This window comes from Sitophilus oryzae, unplaced genomic scaffold, assembly GCF_002938485.1.
Source record: "Sitophilus oryzae breed Bouriz unplaced genomic scaffold, Soryzae_2.0 scaffold_1604_pilon_pilon, whole genome shotgun sequence".
Classification (NCBI taxonomy): Eukaryota; Metazoa; Arthropoda; class Insecta; order Coleoptera; family Curculionidae; genus Sitophilus; species Sitophilus oryzae.
In genome coordinates, this window is record NW_022146286.1 from 329,670 (window position 1) to 352,385 (window position 22,716).

At 34.1% G+C, this 22,716-nt stretch overlaps 1 protein-coding gene and 1 long non-coding RNA gene across 4 annotated transcripts in view; one reads left to right on the forward strand and one right to left on the reverse strand.

Moving 5' to 3' along the window:
- The window catches only part of LOC115880010 (cytochrome P450 4C1-like), a 65,487-nt gene that overhangs the window by 14,452 nt on the left and 28,319 nt on the right, over positions 1 to 22,716 (reverse strand). For 2 of the 3 annotated variants that reach the window (XM_030897112.1, XM_030897113.1), the window contains exons 4-8: positions 20,919 to 21,101; positions 14,138 to 14,204; positions 13,954 to 14,080; positions 5,419 to 5,479; positions 5,229 to 5,326 (exon numbers count right to left, since the gene is read on the reverse strand). In XM_030897112.1, coding sequence (XP_030752972.1) covers positions 5,229 to 5,326; positions 5,419 to 5,479; positions 13,954 to 14,080; positions 14,138 to 14,204; positions 20,919 to 21,101 — 536 coding nt within the window. The remainder of the gene's footprint in view (positions 1 to 5,228; positions 5,327 to 5,418; positions 5,480 to 13,953; positions 14,081 to 14,137; positions 14,205 to 20,918; positions 21,102 to 22,716) is intronic. The other variant, XM_030897114.1, reaches the window with a different exon arrangement.
- Positions 16,943 to 18,002, forward strand: LOC115880011. Its single transcript, XR_004049787.1, has 3 exons — positions 16,943 to 17,163; positions 17,237 to 17,484; positions 17,833 to 18,002. It is a non-coding gene; the product is annotated as an uncharacterized LOC115880011 (long non-coding RNA).

A 22,716-nucleotide genomic window follows, 5' to 3' on the forward strand; every position in this document is an offset into this window, starting at 1 on the left:
TTTAAAATCCTAATTCACAGAAAAACAAAACTATAATAATATGGCGTCTAAGTCGCGTTTTATCCTAAATTGGGATAATTATAGTAAAAATATTATTTTTATGATTTAGTTAGAGACATATGCCAGATGGCAGTAAAGGAAAATAAAACAAAAGTATTTAAGTGTGGAGGATGTTTGAAGATCATAATTATTGAAACGCTTTAACCGACTCTCTGTAACTCGTTACCCAAGGCAAAAATGTTAAACGCAAACAACTTTATTGATAAATGTATTGTTTCTACTTTGAAAAATACTAATGGGCCTTAAAATTAAAGAAGTTTTAAAAAAGTTCTTGAATTTCTTTTTTTTAGTAAAATGAGAATAATTTATTCGCAGTCGAAAAAATTGTTTCCGCGTGTTTTTTAGGGTCAAATATTTCAAGTTAATGTATTCAAAAAGCAGGAATTGCTATTTTAGGAACGAAACGTTTTCTTATTTAACAACATGGCGGCTTTCACTTTGTTGTTTTGGAGATTAAGATGGAGTAGTTCGAGTAGTCGCATACTGGACTAATAAAGTCGCAGTTCAGCCTTAACAGGTAGTATACTAGTCGCAAGATTGCCTAATTTAGTCATCCTAGAGTCTAGCTTGTGCCGCCCTCTATATTCTAAATAAACGAAGGAGTGGATAAAGTATCGGTAATATGTCGATGTATATTTAAATTTAGTTTTATATGTACCTTTCTTATGTCCCATTTTAATTAAGTTTTTTTTATAAAAACAAAAACAGCACTGAATTGTCTGACTGAGCAGAACAATGAAGTGAAAATTTAAGATTTAAGGTATGGTTCAATACAGTTGGAAAAAGTTAGTGGCTCGACGTCCTACCAACGTAAGAATAAGGAAATCTAAACAACGTTGGAATTAGTAAAACAGACGACGTTTGCATAACGTTGGAATCGGTCCTGAAAGTGACGTCGGAAAACACTTTATTGCCCAACATTGTAACTACGTTGTCCGAATCACCTAAAGATCACTTAAGCAATAAAGGTTACAAGACAACGTTTATTCGACGTCGCAGAAGCTTTTACTTTGTTGCAGTACTAGTTCAACGTCGGCACAACGTTACAACAACGTTTGCATTTATTTTAATGCCCAAGGTACGGAGCTAACTATTTTTTGTAACTAATCCAACGTTGTGTTTAGTAAACATATGGTCGCAAGTCGTGAAAATACTACTAGGGAGCACTTCAACGGCAAAGCTCAGAAATTATCATTTCACGCCGCCGTCATGTCGATCGCATTAAAATAATATTGAAATCGTGGTTCTGTCATAATATTTATAGTTTTTTGGTAGTGCAGTTATTAAGTAAAAAAGAATTCGAACTATGTTCTGTTGTGTTCGATTCGTCCTGTTCTGTTGTGACAATTTCAAATGTTAATAAAATTACCGAAAAAATGTTAACGCGTAAAGGAGAGCGTAATTAGGGCGTTGTTGGGTGTAATAACATTCAATAACGTGAATTTTCCCGGACATTCAACTCTCCCCAAAACAACATTTTAGCTTCATAGTTTCTTAGGGTAAAAACATAGTGGAGCGACGAGGCTAGAGGGTACAGCGACGAGGTAAGAGGCTAGAGGCACAGCGACGAGGTAAGAGACAAGATAAGCGACGCGACAGGAGACAGGTACATAGTAAGGAGACAAAAGTTGCGATTTATTGCCCGACTTTCCAAATTCAAACCAGTATGTACAATGTTCTCCGACAGTGAAAATGAGATTTTATTCGATAATAGCCACTTCTGCCCAAAGTTCGTCTAATACATAGCGGTTTCTGTGGTCTGGATGAGATGCATTCCATAACGCACGCCGCCTGTTGAATACGGATGTTATTATACGGGTGGGCCACTGAAAACTTACAATGGATATAATTCTTAAACCAAAAAAGATATCAAAAAAATAAAAAATACCGTTTCTATAATATCGAGGGGGAATACATATGACGTATTTTTTGAACCACCCCGACCTACCCCTTAGGCGGCACCCCTACTCACTTGAAAATCTTAAATGGGAATACCCCACTTGTGGCGCCTTTTTGGAAAGCCCATGAAAAATGCTAAACGATGATTATAAAGTTTTTAGGGTGAAATTGAAAAACTACCCCTTACACGAAAAATTAGGTGGACATTAATGAAAAAAGTGATTTTTTCAGCATAAATTACAAATTGGGACCCCGCTTAATGAGGCAAATGAGGTATTTTTCAAACCACACCGGCCACCCCTAGGTGCCACCCACTCACTTCTAATCTCAAGATAGCGATACCCCACTTGTGACACTTCTTTGGAAAGTTAATTGAAATTGCTGAACGATGGTCATACAGATTTCAACTGTCTTATTTCAACAATTACTGGTAAGTAGTGATAAGAAATGTAGGTTTGACAATTTGAAAGAAATTTAAAATGATAATTTATTTTAACAAGTGCTCAAAATGACAGCCGTTTTCTTCCATACAAAAATACAAACGATTTTCAAATTCTTCTCTCACTTTTTGGAAAGTCTCTCTCGGAATATTTCGACATGCTTCAGTTATCCTCTGCCGCAATTCTTGCAACGAACCTGGTTTTGTCTTGTAGACTATGGATTTAGTGTAACCCCACAAGAAAAAGTCTAAAGGAGTGAGATCAGGTGACCTTGGCGGCCACTCGATTGGACCCCTTCTGCCAATCCATTGCCTTGGATAATATCTATCCAACCACCGCCTTGTGACAATAGAATAAAGCGGAGGGGCTCCATCTTGCTGAAAGTGTATGAGGTCTTCATTAAGAGTTAAATTTCCTTCCAAATCTCTTTGCTTTTCAATCTCATTTACAATGGCTGGCTCTATCAAATTGTTCAGCATTTCCACATAAGCATCACCAGTCAAATTTCCGTCGATGAAAAATGGACCTATAATTTTATCTCCTAGTATTCCGCACCAAACATTGAGCTTTTGGGGATGTTGGGGGTGTCCTTCAACAACAATATGCGGATTCTCATCGCTCCAGTATCTGCAGTTCTTCTTATTCACAATTCCGTTTAAAAAAAATGAGCACTCATCACTAAAACAAATATTTTGAGTAAGTGAAGGTTCCCTTCGAATTTCCTCCGTCATTAGTTCACAGAACTGAATCCTTCTATCTGGATCGTCGTCGCCAAGTTCCTGCAGAACCTTCATTTTGTAGGGATGGAATTTGTGCATTTTCAATACTCTCCTGACAGATGTTCGAGGTATACCTGTGATTGAGGCCAACTGGCGTGTTGATGCTTCTGGATTGACCGATACCTGACCAATAACTTCCATCTGTATTTCTTCATTCAGTACCCTGGGCCCTGTCCTTGTTTTACTTTTGACCGACCCAGTTTCTTGAAACTTTAAAATCAAATTTCTAACATAAACGTGACTTACGTTTTTGTCCGGATTTCTCTCATTGAAAGCACGGGCCGTTCTCAAATAACACATAGGTACCTTCAGCACCATAAAGAAAAACTATTTGAATTCTTTCTTCCACAGTACCTATAAACCATTTTTCTTTCAAATCAGCGAATCAAATAAACGTTTAAAATACCACCAAATTTGCAAACGATTAAAAATCGATAGAAGACAGTGCAAAAACGCAAAGATATGCCGGTTTAAGATTCCTGTTTGTTGAAAGTAAAAAAATAGATGATAAGGAAGAATTTGCGTTATCGCAAAATTAGGCTGCAAAAACATCTTTGTGTTGCCTTTTTTATTATCTACATTTAAAAATGGCATTGATGAGATTAGAAGTGAGGGGATGGCACCTAGGGGTGGGTCGGGGTGGTTTAAAAAATTCCTCATTTGCCTCATTTAGCTGGATCCCAAATTGTAACTTATGCTGAAAAAATTACTTTTTTCATTAATGTCCACCTAATTTTTCGTGTAAGGGGTAATTTTTCAATTTTACACTAAAAACGTTATGATCGTCGTTTAGCATTTTTCATGGGCTTTCCAAAAAGGCCATTTAATTTACTTTTAATTACTTTCCAAAAAGGGTATTGCCATTTAAGATTTTCAAGTGAGTAGGGGTGCCGCCTAAGGGGTAGGTCGGGGTGGTTCAAAAAATACGTCATATGTATTCCCCTTCGATATCATAGAAACGGTATTTTTTATTTTTTTGATATCTTTTTTGGTTTAAAAATTATAGCCATTGTAAGTTTTCAGTGGCCCACCCTGTATTATTCTCAGCCATTGCGAATGATAAATGTTGTCTCTATACCAGCAGTACTCCTACTTAATGATACCAGCACAGAATGATACCAGTCAACTGAAATAAGGCCACACGCATTCCAGCGTCAACGCGACAAGAAATCATATTTTTATCAAGACGCGCGTCTCCTTACGCCAATTTGATCAAAAGCAAAAATGGATTCAAGCAGTTTGACGAAACAAAAGAGTAGGTAAACAAAGTGCTCCTTACATAATCAAAAAATTAAATAATCGTATATTATGAGAGGATAAAATATAATTTGCAATATTAATGGTATACTTTTATTAATCAACTAGTGATTAAATATTTTATGAACAACTTCTAAAGTTATAATTATGTACCTTTAAAAAAATTCGTTATAGCCGAAATAGCCCCAATTATGCTCCACTAGCAAAACCGGTGGTTAAAACTATGCTCGCTACCGTAGTTGAACTCATCTAAAAAGGTTTTTAACTGGAATAATAAATTATAATACAAGTTAGACCTTCTGAAGATATCAAAATATTTACTTTTTTATTTTTACTTTTTGAATTTTTACAAATTATACTTCCTAATACTTTTAGAAGAATTAAATAATAAATTTTTCGTATCCTCGCTATTTAAACCCGTGTATTTGTAAGTACTACTTTTTTTGCGATATTCTCCGATAGTAGCAGCACCGGCGGAGAATGCACCAAGCGTATAGATTTTATTAGGGTTAGGGTGCATTAAATTAGTAGCGGAAAAGTTGACTGAAACTCTAGACTGACATTTGACACACTATTTTTAAATGAACATTTCAAAAGTTGTGGGGGTAAAGTTTCGAGTGAAACAGGAAGTGACCGAAACTAACTGAATACGTCAATCAATCAAATCTCGATTTTTTATCTGAAAAAATAAAAAAGTTATAGGGGTGAGCAACTTTTGAAAAACACCCGATATATTCAATTAATTGTGTTAAATTAATGGACCTGCATTTATTAACAATTTATTATTTCTTACAGCAAATAGAAATATGAAGACTTCGTCCCTTAGCTCTATAGAGGTAAATTCGTTACTTTCAATTATGTAGTCCAAAAAGACCATGCGTTTTTTGGTTTCTGAAAAGATAATTATCATTTGTCGATCAAGTTTATATCGCCAAATTAGAACTTTTTTTACTAAAACTGTTCGAATCATATCTAATCTATACCTTCTTCTATATATGTGCTATTTTTCTTTTGCATTACTATTTCCAATTTTTCCTGTATAACCTGAAAATGAGATATAATAATATTATACAGAGTGTGCCACAAACTTCGCAGTAAATACGTTTTTTATTATTCTTTTATTGACAAAAACAATAATTTTATAATAATTTTAATAGCGTGTATATCCACCTCTCGTAGCAATAACAGCTCGAGTTCTTCGACTTATCGAATAAATAAGGGTAAATAGGGTGGTGACAATTTCGATGCTCAACATTGCCATCTCAGGAACTACGAGAGATACGAATTCGGTTAAATGGGACAAAAGTTGCGTAATTAGAAGTTTGACAAACACATATGAAGAAAACCCCGGTATCCTGATTAGTTTCAGATTTATGTCAAAAAAAATAAAAATAATACATTTATTTTAAATCAGAATATCTTCAGAGCTACAATATTGTATCTACTGCAACGTAAGTTGGTAGTTTTATATTTTTAACCTCGGCCAATTAAATGCCGTTTTCAGAAAATTTCTAAGCCTTCTAGATTTCGCACAACAGTCAAGTTTTTGTTTTCTTATGGCCGCCATTTTGAATTTTTATCCTATTAGATGGAGCAAAAAATAATCTATACGGTGGTATCTAATTTATATTCATTATTATGTAAATTCACTAAAACAATAGACTTTTTAAAAGTTCCTCAAAAGATCAAGTCTGCCTAGGAAAACCAATTGACACTTTATATGACAGCAAGTTAATATTTGTTTACTCTATTAAGTGTCAAATCTGGACACAAAAATTTATAGTAGATAGTGTAAAGTGTATTATTAACAGTAAACAACATGTTCACAAGTGAGGAAACACGAGATATGTATGTATGATGTTTACTTAAAAAATAATAGAAATTCCGATATGGCATGCGCAAGTTATAGAACATTGTATCACAGATTAGGTATCCTATAAGTATACAGATAAAAATCTTGTCCCTAATTCGTGGTACGAAAATTGTTTTTTATGACGATGTGCAAACGAGTCAAATTTCCTGTGCGCAAAAATAAACTCGCGTAAAATAACAATAAACAGCGTAATAGAGAGATATCGCTAAACCGAATAGCGTGCATGGACGTTAATAAGGCCAGGTATTATTTCCTTTACGTGAGGTGGTATTAACTCAAAAACAGTTAACCTAATAGGACTGTTCATTCAGCCAAAAGTGTCCGCCAGGTGCATGCAAAAACTACTCGCTTTGTGACGTCATTGTAGTCCTTGTCATGGTTATTAGTCCTTATCCGGCAACCAATAATACACACACGTGCATTATTGGTTGCCGAATGCAAAACTTTCATTATTTAGTTTATTTATTTAAATACCTTATATGTATGCAGTATAGAAAATTAACTGTATAAATTGTATTAAATACTCGGATAATGCATTTTTAAGAACAGCAGTTCCCAACATCATCTTTTGCAAGCATTCTTTTTAGAGTACTTCCATATTTTGCTTTAAAATAATTAATAAACAATATCTCAGGCACTTAGTAAGCACTTTGTCACAATCCACAATACAAAATGAACGTATTTCTCTAACTCTATAGCTCTAAAAACTTTAAAGACACCTTTTTCACATTTAAAATTGACAAAATAATTAACTCAAAATTTCTCAGCTGTTATTTTTATAAGTTTACCATAGGCAACTAATAATACACACTATCATGACAAGGACTACAATGACGTCACAACTGTCAGCTGAAGCGCGGGAAGAGTGGAAGAGGCGAACGTACATCTTATGAGGATGAGCAATCCTATTAGTTTACCGTTCTTGGTATTAACTCTCTTCATTTATAGTTATCGGATCGGAAAGAATTCTGATCACGTCGCATCCGCTATTTAAACTTAACCTAACTTTGAATTTAAAAGTTTGAAATTGTTTTGTTTACTAAGTATTTTAAAACTAAAGGGCTAAAGTGCTTATTTCCAGTGCTTTATTGTTCAACGTCTGCCAGTGGGTTTAGGGCAACAAGCAACAAATTCTCTTAGAAGGGCTAAGTCGTCATCTGCTGTAAACCTAAGACTCTTTATAGGTTCTTTAGTATTGGAAGAGGTGGAATCCATATTTTGAGCCATATTTATTTAATTAAAACTAATCCCAGCTACTTAAATATCAAATTACCTAATAAAACTAAAGCAATAATTCAAAACAATTCAAACATAACCTAAAATAAAAGATCTCGCCGGCCGGCTTCGGTTGTCAAATACCCGCACATGCCCATTTAAGCAATTTTTAAACGTTATCAGAGGTTATTTAGAAAGAGCGCTTGGTGTAATTGATGCGCAAATTACGTCAGGCGGTAACGTTATTAGCGGGTGTTGCATTAAAAATTGACTCGCGCATATCGTAACCATGATAAGGTACGCGTAAATACTGGATGACGCTATTCGGTTTTCCGATATCTCTCTAATAACTGTGCCGGTCAGGCGCTGTGCACAATTTTAGAGGCCATAAGTGGGCGTAAGAGCCATAAGTGCGCAAACTAGTAACCTAACTAGTGCCCGATTCCGAAAATTGGAACCACGAAAAACAATAAAGAAAAAACAAAGATTATAATGTGTGATTGTATCCTGAAAAGACACAGCCTCATCCTACTATTTTTGCAAGGATTTCAAGAAATTTAGCAGTTGCTGGTAGCTTTAAAAACATGAGGGGCAATATTTTAAAAGGCTTAATGATACTAATGTGCCAGCTCAGACTGAAATTAATCCGGAAACTTCTAACCGTAAAATAAGTTGCGAGTGATTAGATAAGTTGTGTAAGTGATTCTTATGTCAGTCTTATGTAACTGATTCTTATGTATCACAACTTTAAATTTAAATGTGTATCAAATTTACATTTTTTCACATGGTGATCACGAGAGAAGATTACAATTTTGCAAATGGTTTCGGTAAAGTGTTCAAGAGAGCCCCTTTTTTTCTAGAAAAATATTATGGACGGATGAATCTTTATTTACAAATTCTGATACATTTAACAGAAAAAAAATCACATTATTATGCAATAGATAATCCCCATTTAATTATAGAAACCAGACCACAAATAAGATATTCTTTGAACGTGTTCTTGACATTAAAATTTTAGGTTCTGTATTGACCTGTATTGAACTCTACTATACAATTTTTGTGCATCCAGATTTGACACTTAATAGAATAAACAAAAAATAACTTGCTGTCATATAAAGTGTCAATTGCATTTCCAACGCAGACTTGATCTTTTGAGCGATTTTTTAAAAAATCTATTTTTTTAGTGAATTTACCTAATAATGAATAAAAATTAGATACCACCGTATAGATTATTTTTTGCTCTATCTAATAGGATAAAAATTCAAAATGGCGGCCATAAGAAAACAAAAACTTGACTGTTGTTGTGCGAAATCTAGGAGGCTTAGAAATTTTCTGAAAACGGCATATAATTGGCCGAGGTCAAGAATATAAAACTACCAACTTACGTTGCAATAGATACAATAGTTCTGAAGATATTCTCATTTAAAATAAATGTATTTTCATTTTTCTGAAATCTGAAACTAATCAGGATATCGGGGTACTTCTAATTACGCAACTTTTGTCCCATTTAACGGAATTCGTATCTCTCGTGGTTTGTAAGATGCCAATGTTGGACATCGAAATTGTCACCACCCTGTATAGTTATTATTTCTTGATCTATAGCTTGATGAATATGAAGCTATAGATCAAGAAACCTCTTCACGAGAGCTAAGGCTAGCTCAATTAACTGAGGAATCTCCGTTAATCCTAGCCATATCTCTTGTATAGTTTGTAGTGGAATAGGACGACGACGAACAGCTCTTTTAAGTTCTTCGCACAAATGTTCGATTGGATTGAGGTCGGGACTACAAACAAAGTCATTCCAATATTCGTAGTCTAACCAACAAGGTAATGTGGCTAGCATTACGCTTCAACCGCCTATTATTACCTCAGGATTGTGAATCTCAAGTACTCATTTGAGGCTAAGTCGACCTAGGTACCCAAACTATTTTTATTTTATTAAAAATAATCGGCTGATGAAATGCCGGCTGTGGGATTCGAACCTGTACCTCTACGCCACCGGGTACCATATAAAAAATAATGCCAACAAATTTATCTACAAACTAATACCATATAACACAAACTAATTTAGATTGGTCTGTGTTATGAGGTTTGTTCCAACCCGCCCCAGAACCGTCACCGAACGATCACGCTCATGCGCAGTAATTCAAATGTGTTCCAACCGAGATTTGACGGATATCGGACGATCCTATTTGCTTACCAACCTACTTTGGGATCGTTTAGTTACAATTTCAGAACGGTAATTTCGATACATGGTCCACATTGAGAACTGTTTGGGTTGACTTGCGCATTAAAGCATATTAGCAGGGATTATCGATTTTTAACAGCTGATTCTGGTCCGGCGTCCGGCTGATGCTTCTGTCTTGGTTATTTTTTACGAATTCGAATACGTGTGCGTTATAATTTTGCTTGTGAGTTTGTGTGGAGTAAATTGTTCGAAAATTTTAATTAATTCTTTATTTATAAAATAATGTCCAAAGATTCTACCACTGCAATGAAATAACAGGAAACTACGCATAACAGGATCATAAAAGAGAGAATAGGTAAGTGAGTTAGTGAGTATACAGTTGAAACAACACCAAAAATTACTGGATTCTGATTCTCCATTTCAAGAATAATAATTATTATTATTGCAAATTGCAAACAAAAATAATAGGGTTATTTTATGAAATTCTAAACAAAAACAAAAAACCGATCGATACACGCACGCCTGACACTTTTGACAGTCCTGAAAACAATCCACTAAGCGTTCCAACGTTGATACTTTTTGCACCGTCACGAAACTATTCGAAGTCCGCGCATGCTAACAAAGTGCAAGAAAACCGATTCGAGTACGATTTCGAAACGATCCCGAAATGCTGGTTGGAACAAACCTATAGTTGTCTAAAACTTGATTTTACTATGGGTCTAGATTAGGGTTACCAACCGTCAGCGGCGGCTACAGGGGTGGCCGATGGGGCTCCGGCCCCCCCTAAAAACTGTAAATTGAGTTAAATATTAAGCTTTTTGGGTTAAAAATGGTGCCCTAAAAAGCAAATACTATATTAATTTTGATTTGGGCTCCCCCTAAAATAAATTTCTGTATACACCCCTGCCAACCGTCCTCTATTCCAGAGGACAGTCCTCTTTTTGATCTCACTGTCCTCTTTTCTCTCGCGTATTGAAAATTTCCTCTTTTTTACATACCAAACTCAAAATCTAAAAAATATTCGTCTGTCGCCACATTGCTTTAAAAAATTGTTAATATGTCTCTTTCGCTACTCCCACTCATTTGTACAGAAAAGAAATTGAAGAAATATTTATGTACAAGAAATATTTGTGGGCGCGATAAACATGTTTAACTATTTTATGTTTACTTACTGTTAGCTTATGTTTTGAAAAAAAAAGTTTTGTGGAAAATGGTTTTGAGTATAAACATTTTTAAGAAAGTAACAAAGACCATCAATCGCATATTGTTTACATTTTACTGTTTACATAACTTATTATAAATTCTAGACATTTGGGCGAGGTTTCAAAAAAATGTTTCGCCTTTCCGCTTTTTACCCTCTCGTCCTCTATTTTTTATTTTGAAAGTTGGCAACCCTAGTCCCTAGTCTAGGTACCAAGTTTCGTAAGCAGTTTTCCACAAACATTGAAATAAAAACGTTGTTCACTCTGTATACTGAGTCAGAGATAGTCCGCATCATGTGGAACTTTTTATTTATTTATTGACTTAGGTGTAATTTGACTTAGGCTGTATTCCGTTGCAAAACCAGGCGAACCAGACCGGTAAACTACGGTAAAGAGCGGTTCTTGAAAAGCATCGGTTTGATAAAAGGATTGTATATTCTAAAGGACTGTTCGATCGCGTCAAATCGCCGCTATCGTAGTCAGTGTGGATGCTTACATTGCTTACGTCACGCAGGGACCAGCGCTCCACTGTGCGGCGGATGGTTATTCTAGCGGGACAAAATCTCAGGAGCCATGTTTGGGACTTAAAATCTAAGAACGTAGCAAATGGTCTAATATATAGCAACCATATGGTTAAATTTATTTATTTATTAATAACTTAATTTATTAATAAATAAATAAATACAAGAAAATAAAACTATGACATTATTCGTACATGACACAAAAACCGTACTGTAAACTGTTGCCAAATACATAAAATTATGATATCAGGTGAAATACTTACAAAAAACTCTTTAGCAGTTATTTTTTAATTACTTTATAATCTTGTGACACCCTGTATATTTTATTTTATAAAATTCTATTTTATTTTGAAAATAATAAATAAGATATTTTAATTTTAACACTCGGTAATTCTAAATTCATACATAGTAAGTTTCTAAGACAATTTTTTAAACTTTTATTAAAACTAGTAATAATCATTTATTTTTATTATAAATTATCAGAAAGTAAAAAAGGCTTTAGCATATCGTCATGCTTTATTTAACTAGAACATCATTTGGATGTTTTTGTCTTGAGGAAAATTGCCGAACTGACTATTGATGTCATTCATAAGCTGCCTATACACGGAAAGGCGCCGCCTACGGACTTGGGCTTGGGTCCGGGCCTTTAACCCAAAATACCATAGGTTTGCGTTAAAGGCAAAGCCCGCGGATATATTTCAGTTTGGTAATTTGGGTCAAAGCCCCGGCCTCAAGGCCAAGTCCGAAGGCCGGACCTTTCCGTGTATGGGCAGCTATTAATTTTTCAAATCCGTGCCTTTCGATGAAGCTAAGGCTTCAACAATTACAGCAGCATCCTTACTCCTTACTACCACTGGCCTTAAAGCTCATAGTACTTGCAAAACCCAATTCTTCTTTTGAATGCCCTTCAATTAACCCTTTAACGAGTCTTTGTTTCGTTTTTATACCATCCGATTGAAATGAAACTTTTGGGTATTCACCTGTTCAGCTTGAACTCCTTGTGACTGACTACCTGTGTTGATAACTATTAGTAACTCAAAAGATCGATATTGAGTTTAATATTTTCAGAATTAAGGCACAAAGGATTTTAACAAATAATATACCTACAGTAGAAAAGTACATACCTTTGACAATCTTCAACATAATTTGGCTTTGGAATAAAATGTATAAGCACTTTTAAATATTTTGTTTTCGTATGACCTCTGCCTTGCTGAGCAGGAAACGATCAAATTTGGTTGATAAAAATGTATCGAAATACAAAGAATATATACGACCAAAAAATAATTCATGCTTTTTTATATCAATTGGAATGTCTACTATTTATTCTTATCAGTACACATTTTTGGCTTATTTCTAATCAAACGGTTTTGTCCCGCTAGATTTAACTTCCGCCGCACTGTGCGCTCGTCCGTCCAACGCAAAAATAACTGTCACTGTCTAAAGTCTTTAGCGCGAACTTCAACTCGGTCCCTTGAAAACGTAAAAAAACTGACAGTACAGGAAGATAGGAATCGAACTATCTTTATATCTATAGTATCCTTGGGTTTGATACGGAACGGTTTGGTAAAATACTGGAAACGTCAAATGTTGACGTTTTCTAAATTTCATTATCTCTCACAATTATTATAAAATTTATCTTTTATGCATTGTTAATGCCTATTCTCCGCTTTTACGCTTGCTTCTTCTTTTCAATGGAGTTTAATATTCAAAAGTACTTTATTAATAAATTGTTAAACTAGTTAGACACCTCAAGTGAAGATTTGCAGGTCTAATATTAAAACAAATCAATAATAAATAAACAAATCTAATTAATATTTATATTTTTATAGCTTACAAAACATTCATGATTACTTGTTGTCTTGTTTTTATGTTTTCTTTAAATGTTCCTGACTTTAAGAAACAATGGCTGCATGATAAGTTTAAATGGTCTTAAAAAGTCATTCTATTTAGTTAATGAAATTTATTTACCGTTACTGCCTCAAAAAAATGTCCCCTAAAAATGTGTTGAGTATCTCTCAAATTTGACATTTAAAGTAACAAATGGCTAAAAATGGGTTTGCAGACAGAATTTCCTAGAACATTATTTGAAGAACACTTATTCAATTTCTTTTTTAATTGTATTTAAGTGTACCAATTTTCAGCCATCTACAATACCGTCACACGCACCAATGGAAGCTTCGCTGCTTCGCTTCCCAAGGGGTCCGTGCCCCCCTAAAATCTGTAAATTGTGTTAAATATCAGGCGTTTTGGTTAAAAATGGCGACCTAAAAAGCATATTCTACATTACTTTTTATTTTGGGCCCCCCCCCCCCTAAAATAAATTCCTGTATCCGCCCCTGGACTCAATGTTCTATATCGAACTACCGAATGATGGAAAAAACACACGGCATCCAGTTGGCTTGGAAATGACGATCAATGCCCATTCCCCATATAATTTTACGTATAAAATGACAGCGATCTTTATTTCAAAGCCGTCGCTGACGCCATTTTTTCGATCTTATTGTGGTTAACTAACTTACTTTGTCTATTAGATCGCTGAGTGTTTTCAAATAACCCTGAATTTTTTTCTCATAACCAAGTAACCTCCACACAAAAGGTATATGGTTCCATATTTGAAGTAACTTTAGAAATACAAGTTGCATTACTCTAAAAAAAAATAGATATATTATGTGCATAAGGACCTACTGTAAAATATAACCATACTTGTCCATTTTGTACTCGTAATTTGCATTCTCTCTTTGAATATCGTATTTGAGACCCATGGCTGTGTCTAAAAATTAAGATATTATTTTACAGTTCTTATCCAATATAATATTTGAAACTTAAATATAATAACATGTACTACAGGTAAAGAGGCCCCAGTGAAGTTTTTTAGTACTTATTTTCCCAGTCAGCAAACATCGATAGAATTATTCGGTATGTTAGTCTAAGCAAATTTCATATACAGGGTGGTCCGAACTGTATTCCGGAAACTTCGGCAGTATATTCTACAGATCAAAATAAGTAAAAAAGTTCGTATAAATGTATGTCCATTTAAGGACAAGTATGTCCAGTAAGTTTCATTTTTATTTCGATTTTTTCCAAATAATTTCTGAAGTAACGTCAATGTTTGAATGAAAATTGGTATCTGGGAGTTTTGTGACACGAGAAATTTGATTTTGATGTCCAAGTTACTCCTATTTGTAGGGGGCGCCACCTACATGTGTTTTAACTGTTTTGAAGAGTAATAACTTTTCGACCGTCCCTGTATAAAACCACTGACTAAAAAAATATATAGTTCCATGACTTTTTATGTAAAAAATGTCTCTTGGTAAAAATCGCTACGAGCAACCGTTCTCAAGATATTTAAAATGGAAATAGTCAATACATGTCATTATTGACAAAAAATAAGCACACGTTGAGTATAGTTATTTGACTGAAATAATACATTTTTATTTTTTTAAATTAATCATGTTTTTCTGCGAAAAATCATGATTAAATAGTTTCTTTTGAACTTTTGACACAAAAGATTTCAAATTTATGATTTCAGTCTAATAACTATTTTGTCAACACGTTTTATTTATGTCAATGATGCCAGATATTGATAATTTCAATTCCAAATATCTCGAGAACCGTTACTCGTAGCGATTTTTACCAAGAGACCCTTTTTATGTAAAAAGTAAAAATTAAGTCGTAAATGTATATTTTTTTACTCGGTAGTTTTATGCAGGTACCGACGAAAAGTTATTACTCTTCAAAACAGTTGAAACACATGTAGGTGGCGCCACCTACGAATGGGAGTCATATTGATATCAAAATCAAATTTCTCATGTCAAAAAACACCGGTCCACCAATTTTCATCTAAATATTAACGTTACTTCAGAAATTATTTGGAAAAAATCGAAATAAAAATGAAACTTCTACACCCTGTATCTCCGAAACTAAGCCTTTTTGAACATACATTTATACGAACTTTTTTACTTATTTTTGTCTGCAGAATATGCTGCCGAAGTTTCCGGAATACAGTTCGGACCACCCTGTATAGTAGAGGGGGGAGGGGTTTCCGATGGGTTTAGGCGGAAAATGCGTTAGAAAGTACAAATATACTATTTGGAAAAAATCGAAATAAAAATGAAACTTCTACACCCTGTATCTCCGAAACTAAGCCTTTTTGAACATACATTTATACGAACTTTTTTACTTATTTTTGTCTGCAGAATATGCTGCCGAAGTTTCCGGAATACAGTTCGGACCACCCTGTATAGTAGAGGGGGGAGGGGTTTCCGATGGGTTTAGGCGGAAAATGCGTTAGAAAGTACAAATATACTGCACTTTTTTTCCAGTGATAAAAAATAGTTCTATTAGTGAGGGATGTTCCATTTAATTTCATGTACTGCGTACACACTAGGCAACACGCCACTACACGTGACGCCATCCCACGCTATCACACGTGTGATGGGCGATTCGTCTGTCCCAGATCTCATGTGTACACTCTTTCCCACATGAGCCCACGTGTTGCGACGTGAGATAGCGTGGCGTGTGGCCTAACGGGGTCCCGGCTTAATTTTCAGAACTAGAAACACAAAAATACGTTTTTTTTTAAACTTAAATCTTTTTCTATTTCGGAATAAAGATTTAAATCACAAATCATTTTCAAAAAGACTTAAATCTTAAGTCAGCTTTCATAAAATGACTTAAAATCGTATGACTTAAGTCATTAAAATGATTTAAATCGTCTATTACGCTGCACTTTCGTGTCGCTCTCAAGGGTCGGGTAAAGCGGGTGTGTGGCCGAAGGGAATATATATTATATTTCAAAAATCTGGCTAAGGCTTAGCCCGATCCTGTAGTGTTAAGCCACATCTAAAATTTCAAACGCACGTGCTTTGTTTAAGGCTTGATTAGGGTTTGCAGAGCTTCAGCATTTGCCATAAAATAGCGAGCAATTTGTTACAAAACGATATAAAGTATATATCAGTGTAATCACAAAACTTCAATCTATTTACGTATTGTAACGGAATTTTAAATTATGTCTTTATTTTCAAGAAAATTTAGTCCAAACACAGGGTTGCCAGACGTCCCGATTTAGGCGGGACTGTCCCGATTTTAATTGATGTGTCCCGATATGTCCCGCGGCCCGAGACTGTCCCGATTTGTCCCGCATCTCGTTCTCTGCCTTCAAATTCCCAAAATCTTCCTTCGCCACTATTATAGTAGGAGACAGGCGACAATGGCATCATGCGTAAACTCTGTTATCGCCTCGTGTCCGCCTCACCGTTTCAAGTATCGACGGTTTAAATACATGACATATCGATGCATCATTGCCATTCCTACTGATTCTTCTTTTTCTTTCACGGGATTTAGTCGCTTGTCGCTTACGTTTTGTCGCAAGGTCTTTTGTCTTTTAATTTTAAAAGACCTTGTTGTAGTGTACTTCTGTTCACTTGTGTCTAGCCCTAGCAGGCAACTGTTAAGCCCGACCAATCACGTTAGAGTTTTTGACAAACACGAATGAATTAACACACTCCAAATAACCACGCTAACCAACCTGATTGGTCAAGCTTAATAGTTGACTGCTAGGACTAGACACTTCTCTTCTGTTCTGTGGTGTACTTGTACTTTGGTGTTTGGTGTACTTCACAGAAGGTAGAAGGTGTACTTGCTCCTTGCTCCGTGTCCGTGGTCCGTGCAGTGAGTGCTTTACCCGAGATCAAACGCTTGCGTATTTATTTCAACAATTTAGGAAACAGGTACGATATATTATGAGTTAATTTGCTGCATATTACGTACATTTTAATATTATATATAATTATATAATTATAGGTTAATTCTTTTTTTTTTGCAACAAAATGGATTCAGATTCCTCAGTGTCCTCTGATGAGATTGACTGGCTAGGGGTAAATTGTGGTGTTTTTGAAGATGAAGATGATGTGGTCAATGTCGTCAATGACGGAAATTCCCGAGAATTTGACAACGGTGTTAACGATGTTAAAAAAATCAAGAACTTTTCCCGGGAAAATACAGCGGCGGCTGCGTGTTCCATTTTGCAAAAAAATAAAAGAAAAAGAGAGGTAGGTATATTAAACTATTTTCATATACAGAATAATCCACCAAAAGATACGAGGTTTGTTAAATTAGTGTGCTCAATAAAGTTACGTTTACAGAGTTGCCAAAATTTCATTTGTTTCCAATATACAGGGAAATATGTACAAAATGTGTAACATTTATTTTATTAAAAAAAATAACTCAAAAACTATTAATAATTATAGAATCATAAGTTGTGTGCACAAATTTTATATTTTTTTCTTTTTCTACAAAATATGCTACTTGGAAAATTCACCAAATGTATAGCTGTTCAGATATCGATACCAACTTATTTTATTTTTTTTAATACGGACTTTTTAAAATATATTTTACAGACGTCTGGTAACAAAAATGGCCATCATCGGGGGTTTTCTTGAGTACGGACCTAAGAATAATCGGTAATGGTGGTTATCGTCAGCATTTATTATAATTTCTTAGCAATCATGTTAACTTTATATTATCCCCTTTTTTGATAAAAAAAAACAACTACCTACCTATACTATCTTATTTTTAATAAAATATAAATAATGTTAATATGTTTATTATATTTTTCGTTTAGTGCTTGTGTATTTTCATTTTAAAACATTTTTTATACCACAATCCCTCAATAAATTATTATTTAAGATATTAAAATAAACATTTTTGGGCGTGGCACCCAAACATTTTCACCTCCGGCGGTCATTCAGTGCGTCCCGCTTTTTCTTCTTCTAAATCTGGCAACCCTGAGTCCAAACATAAGGAATATTTTGTTGATGTTTCATCATAAAAATAAAGAAGTTGTCTAAAGATGTGCTACAATACAATACGGATATTATAGTATAATTATACTTTATCTTTAATTTCCTTTTTCATTTTTGTAAAAATACCTGGCCAGTTTTACATAAAATTTTAAAAGCCGAACGCTTGTTTTGCTACTTTTTCGGACAAGTGAAATGGACTCTTAAGTTTTCTGTGAGCTTGCAGCTCTGGGCCAAGATATGTTAACTATACACTGGATAGTAGTAGTATACCGGGTGTTGCATCGTCGGACGAGACATAGGAAATCCCATGTAAATTTTAATGGGGTCAATTATTGGCTTCCCTAATTATTTTAGAGAATAATTCTATTTAGATTTATTGAAGAGCACTAAAACCCACATTTAAAAGAATAATTTTAGATATTTTTGATTAGCTCGCGTACGAGTTATCGACGATTTCTTTTTAAATGTTTCTCCTTTCTTATGGCCCTGTATTTACTTATGAGCACCAGTCAAGGTAAAAGATAACTGTCAAATGAAGTTGTCATTTCAGAAATTTACCTATTTAGTGCTTTATTATTATTGAAAACTCACATCGGAAATCTTAAAGATGTATTTACAAATACAAATTAATATGAATTAAAGTAAAATAAAGTAATCAATTAAGGTTAATTATAGTATTATTACAATATTCAATGTATATTGATTTTCCTTTAAAGAGGAAATTGCAAGTATCCAATCCCTCATTACCAAAATTGTATGCTTTGCCAAAAATTCATAAACCGGACAAGTCTATGCGCCCAATTGTTTCGGCTGTAGGTTCTCCGACTTATAATTTGGCAAAATGGTTCTCAGTTAAAAATAATATTGAATTCATTAACAAAATTAAAGATATAACATTGCATGAAGGTGAAATTTTGGTCTCCTTTGATGTATCTTCGTTGTTCCCAAGTGTTCCAATTCCACATACTTTAGGCTACTTAAAGGAATTACTGAACGCAAATGGTCTCGACAACAAAACTGTGAGTGAATATATTGAGCTTACATTTTTTATGTATGAAACAAAATTGTTTTCAATTTAATAACAACTTTTTTGAACAGCGGGAAGGTACAGCAATGGGTAATCCATTGTCTCCATTTTTGTCTACTTTATTCATGAGCAGGTTTGAAGTGGAGGCTAAGAATCAGTTTGAGTATTTTCCAAGAGTATGGTTTAGGTATGTGGATGATATTTTTGCTGTTTTTGACACACATTCAGACACCATAGATAATTTTATTTCTAAGTTAAATAATCGTTTTCCTTTCATTAAATTTACGCATGAAATTGAGAACAACGACAGATTACCATTTCTAGATGTATTAGTTATTAGAAATACTAATAATTGCCTGGAATTTGATATCTATAGGAAAAATACGACAACACGCAGATATATTCCTAATGAATCACATCATAGTGTTGAACATAAAATGGCTAGTTTAAATTTCTTCGTTCATAGATTACTTAGTTTCCCACTTTCCAACGAAAGATATGAAATAGAAAGAGATTACATTAGGAATGTAGCTGAGTGTAATGGATATTCTCCTTCACTAGTTGATAAATTAATTAGAAAACGAAGGTATAGGTTAATGATTTCTGAAAATTCGACTTTTCAAGTGGAGAAAGATACGTCTAAATATTTTTCGATACCGTTTGATAGAGAGTTATCCCGTGGTCTAAAAGGAATTTTTAAGAATGTCAATTATAAACTTGTGTATAGTGCTAATAATAAATTACAACAATTATTAGGTAATCCAAAAGATAAAACACCTCCACTGGAAAGGTCGGGTATTTATGAAATTTCTTGTAAAGATTGTAATCAGAAATATGTTGGGCAAACTAGAAGATCAATATTAACTGCCTTGCTTCACATCTGCAGTTATTTATTAGGGTACCTTTAGTCTGAAATCTCTGGATATACCTTGCGATTGTAGATTTTCCAGTTATCGGTCTATTCGGATACAGAGCAGCAAACATGTCCGACACCTTTTGATAACTATTTCCTTCATAATACCATTTAATCATCAATACTTTTTCTTCGGTAGTGTAATTCATGGCTAATATTTTCGATGTAGGTATGAGTTTTTAATAATAATAATAAAGCACTAAATAGGTAAATTTCTGAAATGACAACTTCATTTGACAGTTATCTTTTACCTTGACTGGTGCTCATAAGTAAATACGGGGCCATAAGAAAGGAGAAATATTTAAAAAGAAATCGTCGATAACTCGTACACGAGCTAATCAAAAATATCTAAAGTTATTCTTTTGAATGTGGGTTTTAGTGCTCCCTTCAATAAATCTAAATAGAATTATTCTCTAAAATAATTAGGGAAGTCAATAATTGACCCCATTAAAATTTACATGGGATTTCCCGAGGGGTGTCTCACTCGGGTAAAAAATGTACACGTACTGCCAAAATATCCTTCCACTGCTAAGCGACTGCCAATGACTGTGAAGAAGACTGCCAATGACTGCCATGTAATTATTATAGGTGACTGCCATAAGACTGCCAATGACTGCCAGCGACTGCCAAGAAAATGTACAGGTAATTCCAATAGTGAGACACCCCTCGGGATTTCCTATGTCCCGCTCGACGATGCAACACCCGGTATGTAATAGGAAAATATCACGTCAAAAATCTTACCGCATAAGATATCTAGAGTGCATCTGGATAGTACTCTTAATATATTGAGTTCTTTTCCCACATTCTCATCTAATATTTCGTTCAAAATCAAACTCTTTTCTGCAAACACTTCGACAAAAGATTCCAGAATTTTTTGATTGAACGTTGGTACAATAATTTTCCGATGTTTCTTCCATTTGGGTACTAGAAATAATATATTAATTAATCAAATAGTAGAATAACAATACAATGGGACCAAGAAAACTCCATATTAACGTTGATTGAAAAAATTGGAAAGATTCTCAACCTAATGAGCGAATTCGTGATAATGCCTGATATGATTTGAAGTGCTATACGGTGGAGCCACCACTCGTTGTGTGGCTAACGCATAAAACACTCATTTTCTCTAATTTCGCCGGTAAAGGCATATCGAAGACGGTATGGAACTGAAAACTACACTGTTGTTAGATTAAAATGTGTAATATCTGAATCTGCGTTTATGTATTGAACATTTATTCGTGTTAAACATAGAATAAACAACAAAAATAAATATTCTAAATATAGCAAAATATTTCTATCTTTCATTATTTTTTTATCGTATGTAAAAAAACAGATGAAACAAAAAGCAATGTAATATCTTGATTAAAATTAGATTTAATCATATTTCTTTATTATTATAATTACATCGCCCGCTATGGACTATGGACCCGTCATGCGATGAAAACTCTTAGATTTTGATTTATAAATATTCATTTAAAGGTCCCGATTATGTAGTTTTATATTATGTATATGTAATATGTTTAATTAATTGTACAATAATAATAGAAAATCCTTATTATTGAAACAGTATCTGTACGTCTGAAGACTATACCTGAGACCTGTAAATATACCAGAGTAATCCTAATAGTAAATGCCTACGATATTATTTATTAATAATTTTACAGCAAAATATGGAAGTACTCTAAAAAGGATGACTGCAGAAGGTGATGCTGGGAACTGATGCTGTTCTTAAAAATGCATTATCCGAGTATTTAATACGATTTATACAGTTAATTTTCTATATTGCATACATATAAGGTGTTTAAATAAATAAACTAAATAATGAATGTTTTGCATACGGCAACCAATAATACACACACTATCATGACAAGGACTATAATGACGTCACAAAGCGAAGGGTTTTCGCATGCACCTGGCAGACACTTGCGGCTGAATGAGCAGTCCTATTAGGTTAACTGTTTTTGCGTTGTTCCGGCAATTAAAAAAGGATCTAAATTAGTGATAAGTTACCTTTGTACCAAAATATTAAGAAATCGGGATATTATGTCCCAAAATATAAATAAGATAATAATAATTAGAGCATTTTTCTAAAAACAGTTTCTCTTTCACGTCAAATCAACCAGTCAAATCAATACTTCCAAGTGACCCCTCTAATTTGATTGGCCTAATGCACAGAATATCTAGCTACGCAACAGAAAAATACTCGAAATGAAAGAGCTAAAATTGCACAAATAGAATACTAGATGGCGTGACAATATCATAATCAGAATATAATTAGAAATTTTGAACTTTCGGTTTTGGATCGACGGCTCGTCGACGGCCTTATAGCTCGACTAAATATGCACAGTTGCCAGATTCAAAAAGACTTGAATTGGCATCCCATTCTTTTTATTGTGTATAATGCCAGTATGTGTTTCTTTCTATTCTTCTTTTCTTGTCAGATACACTTATATTAATTATTCCTTTGGCTATTAAAATAGTTTTAAGTATATTATTACAAAACATATACATTTTTAATATACACTATTGTGACGACTTT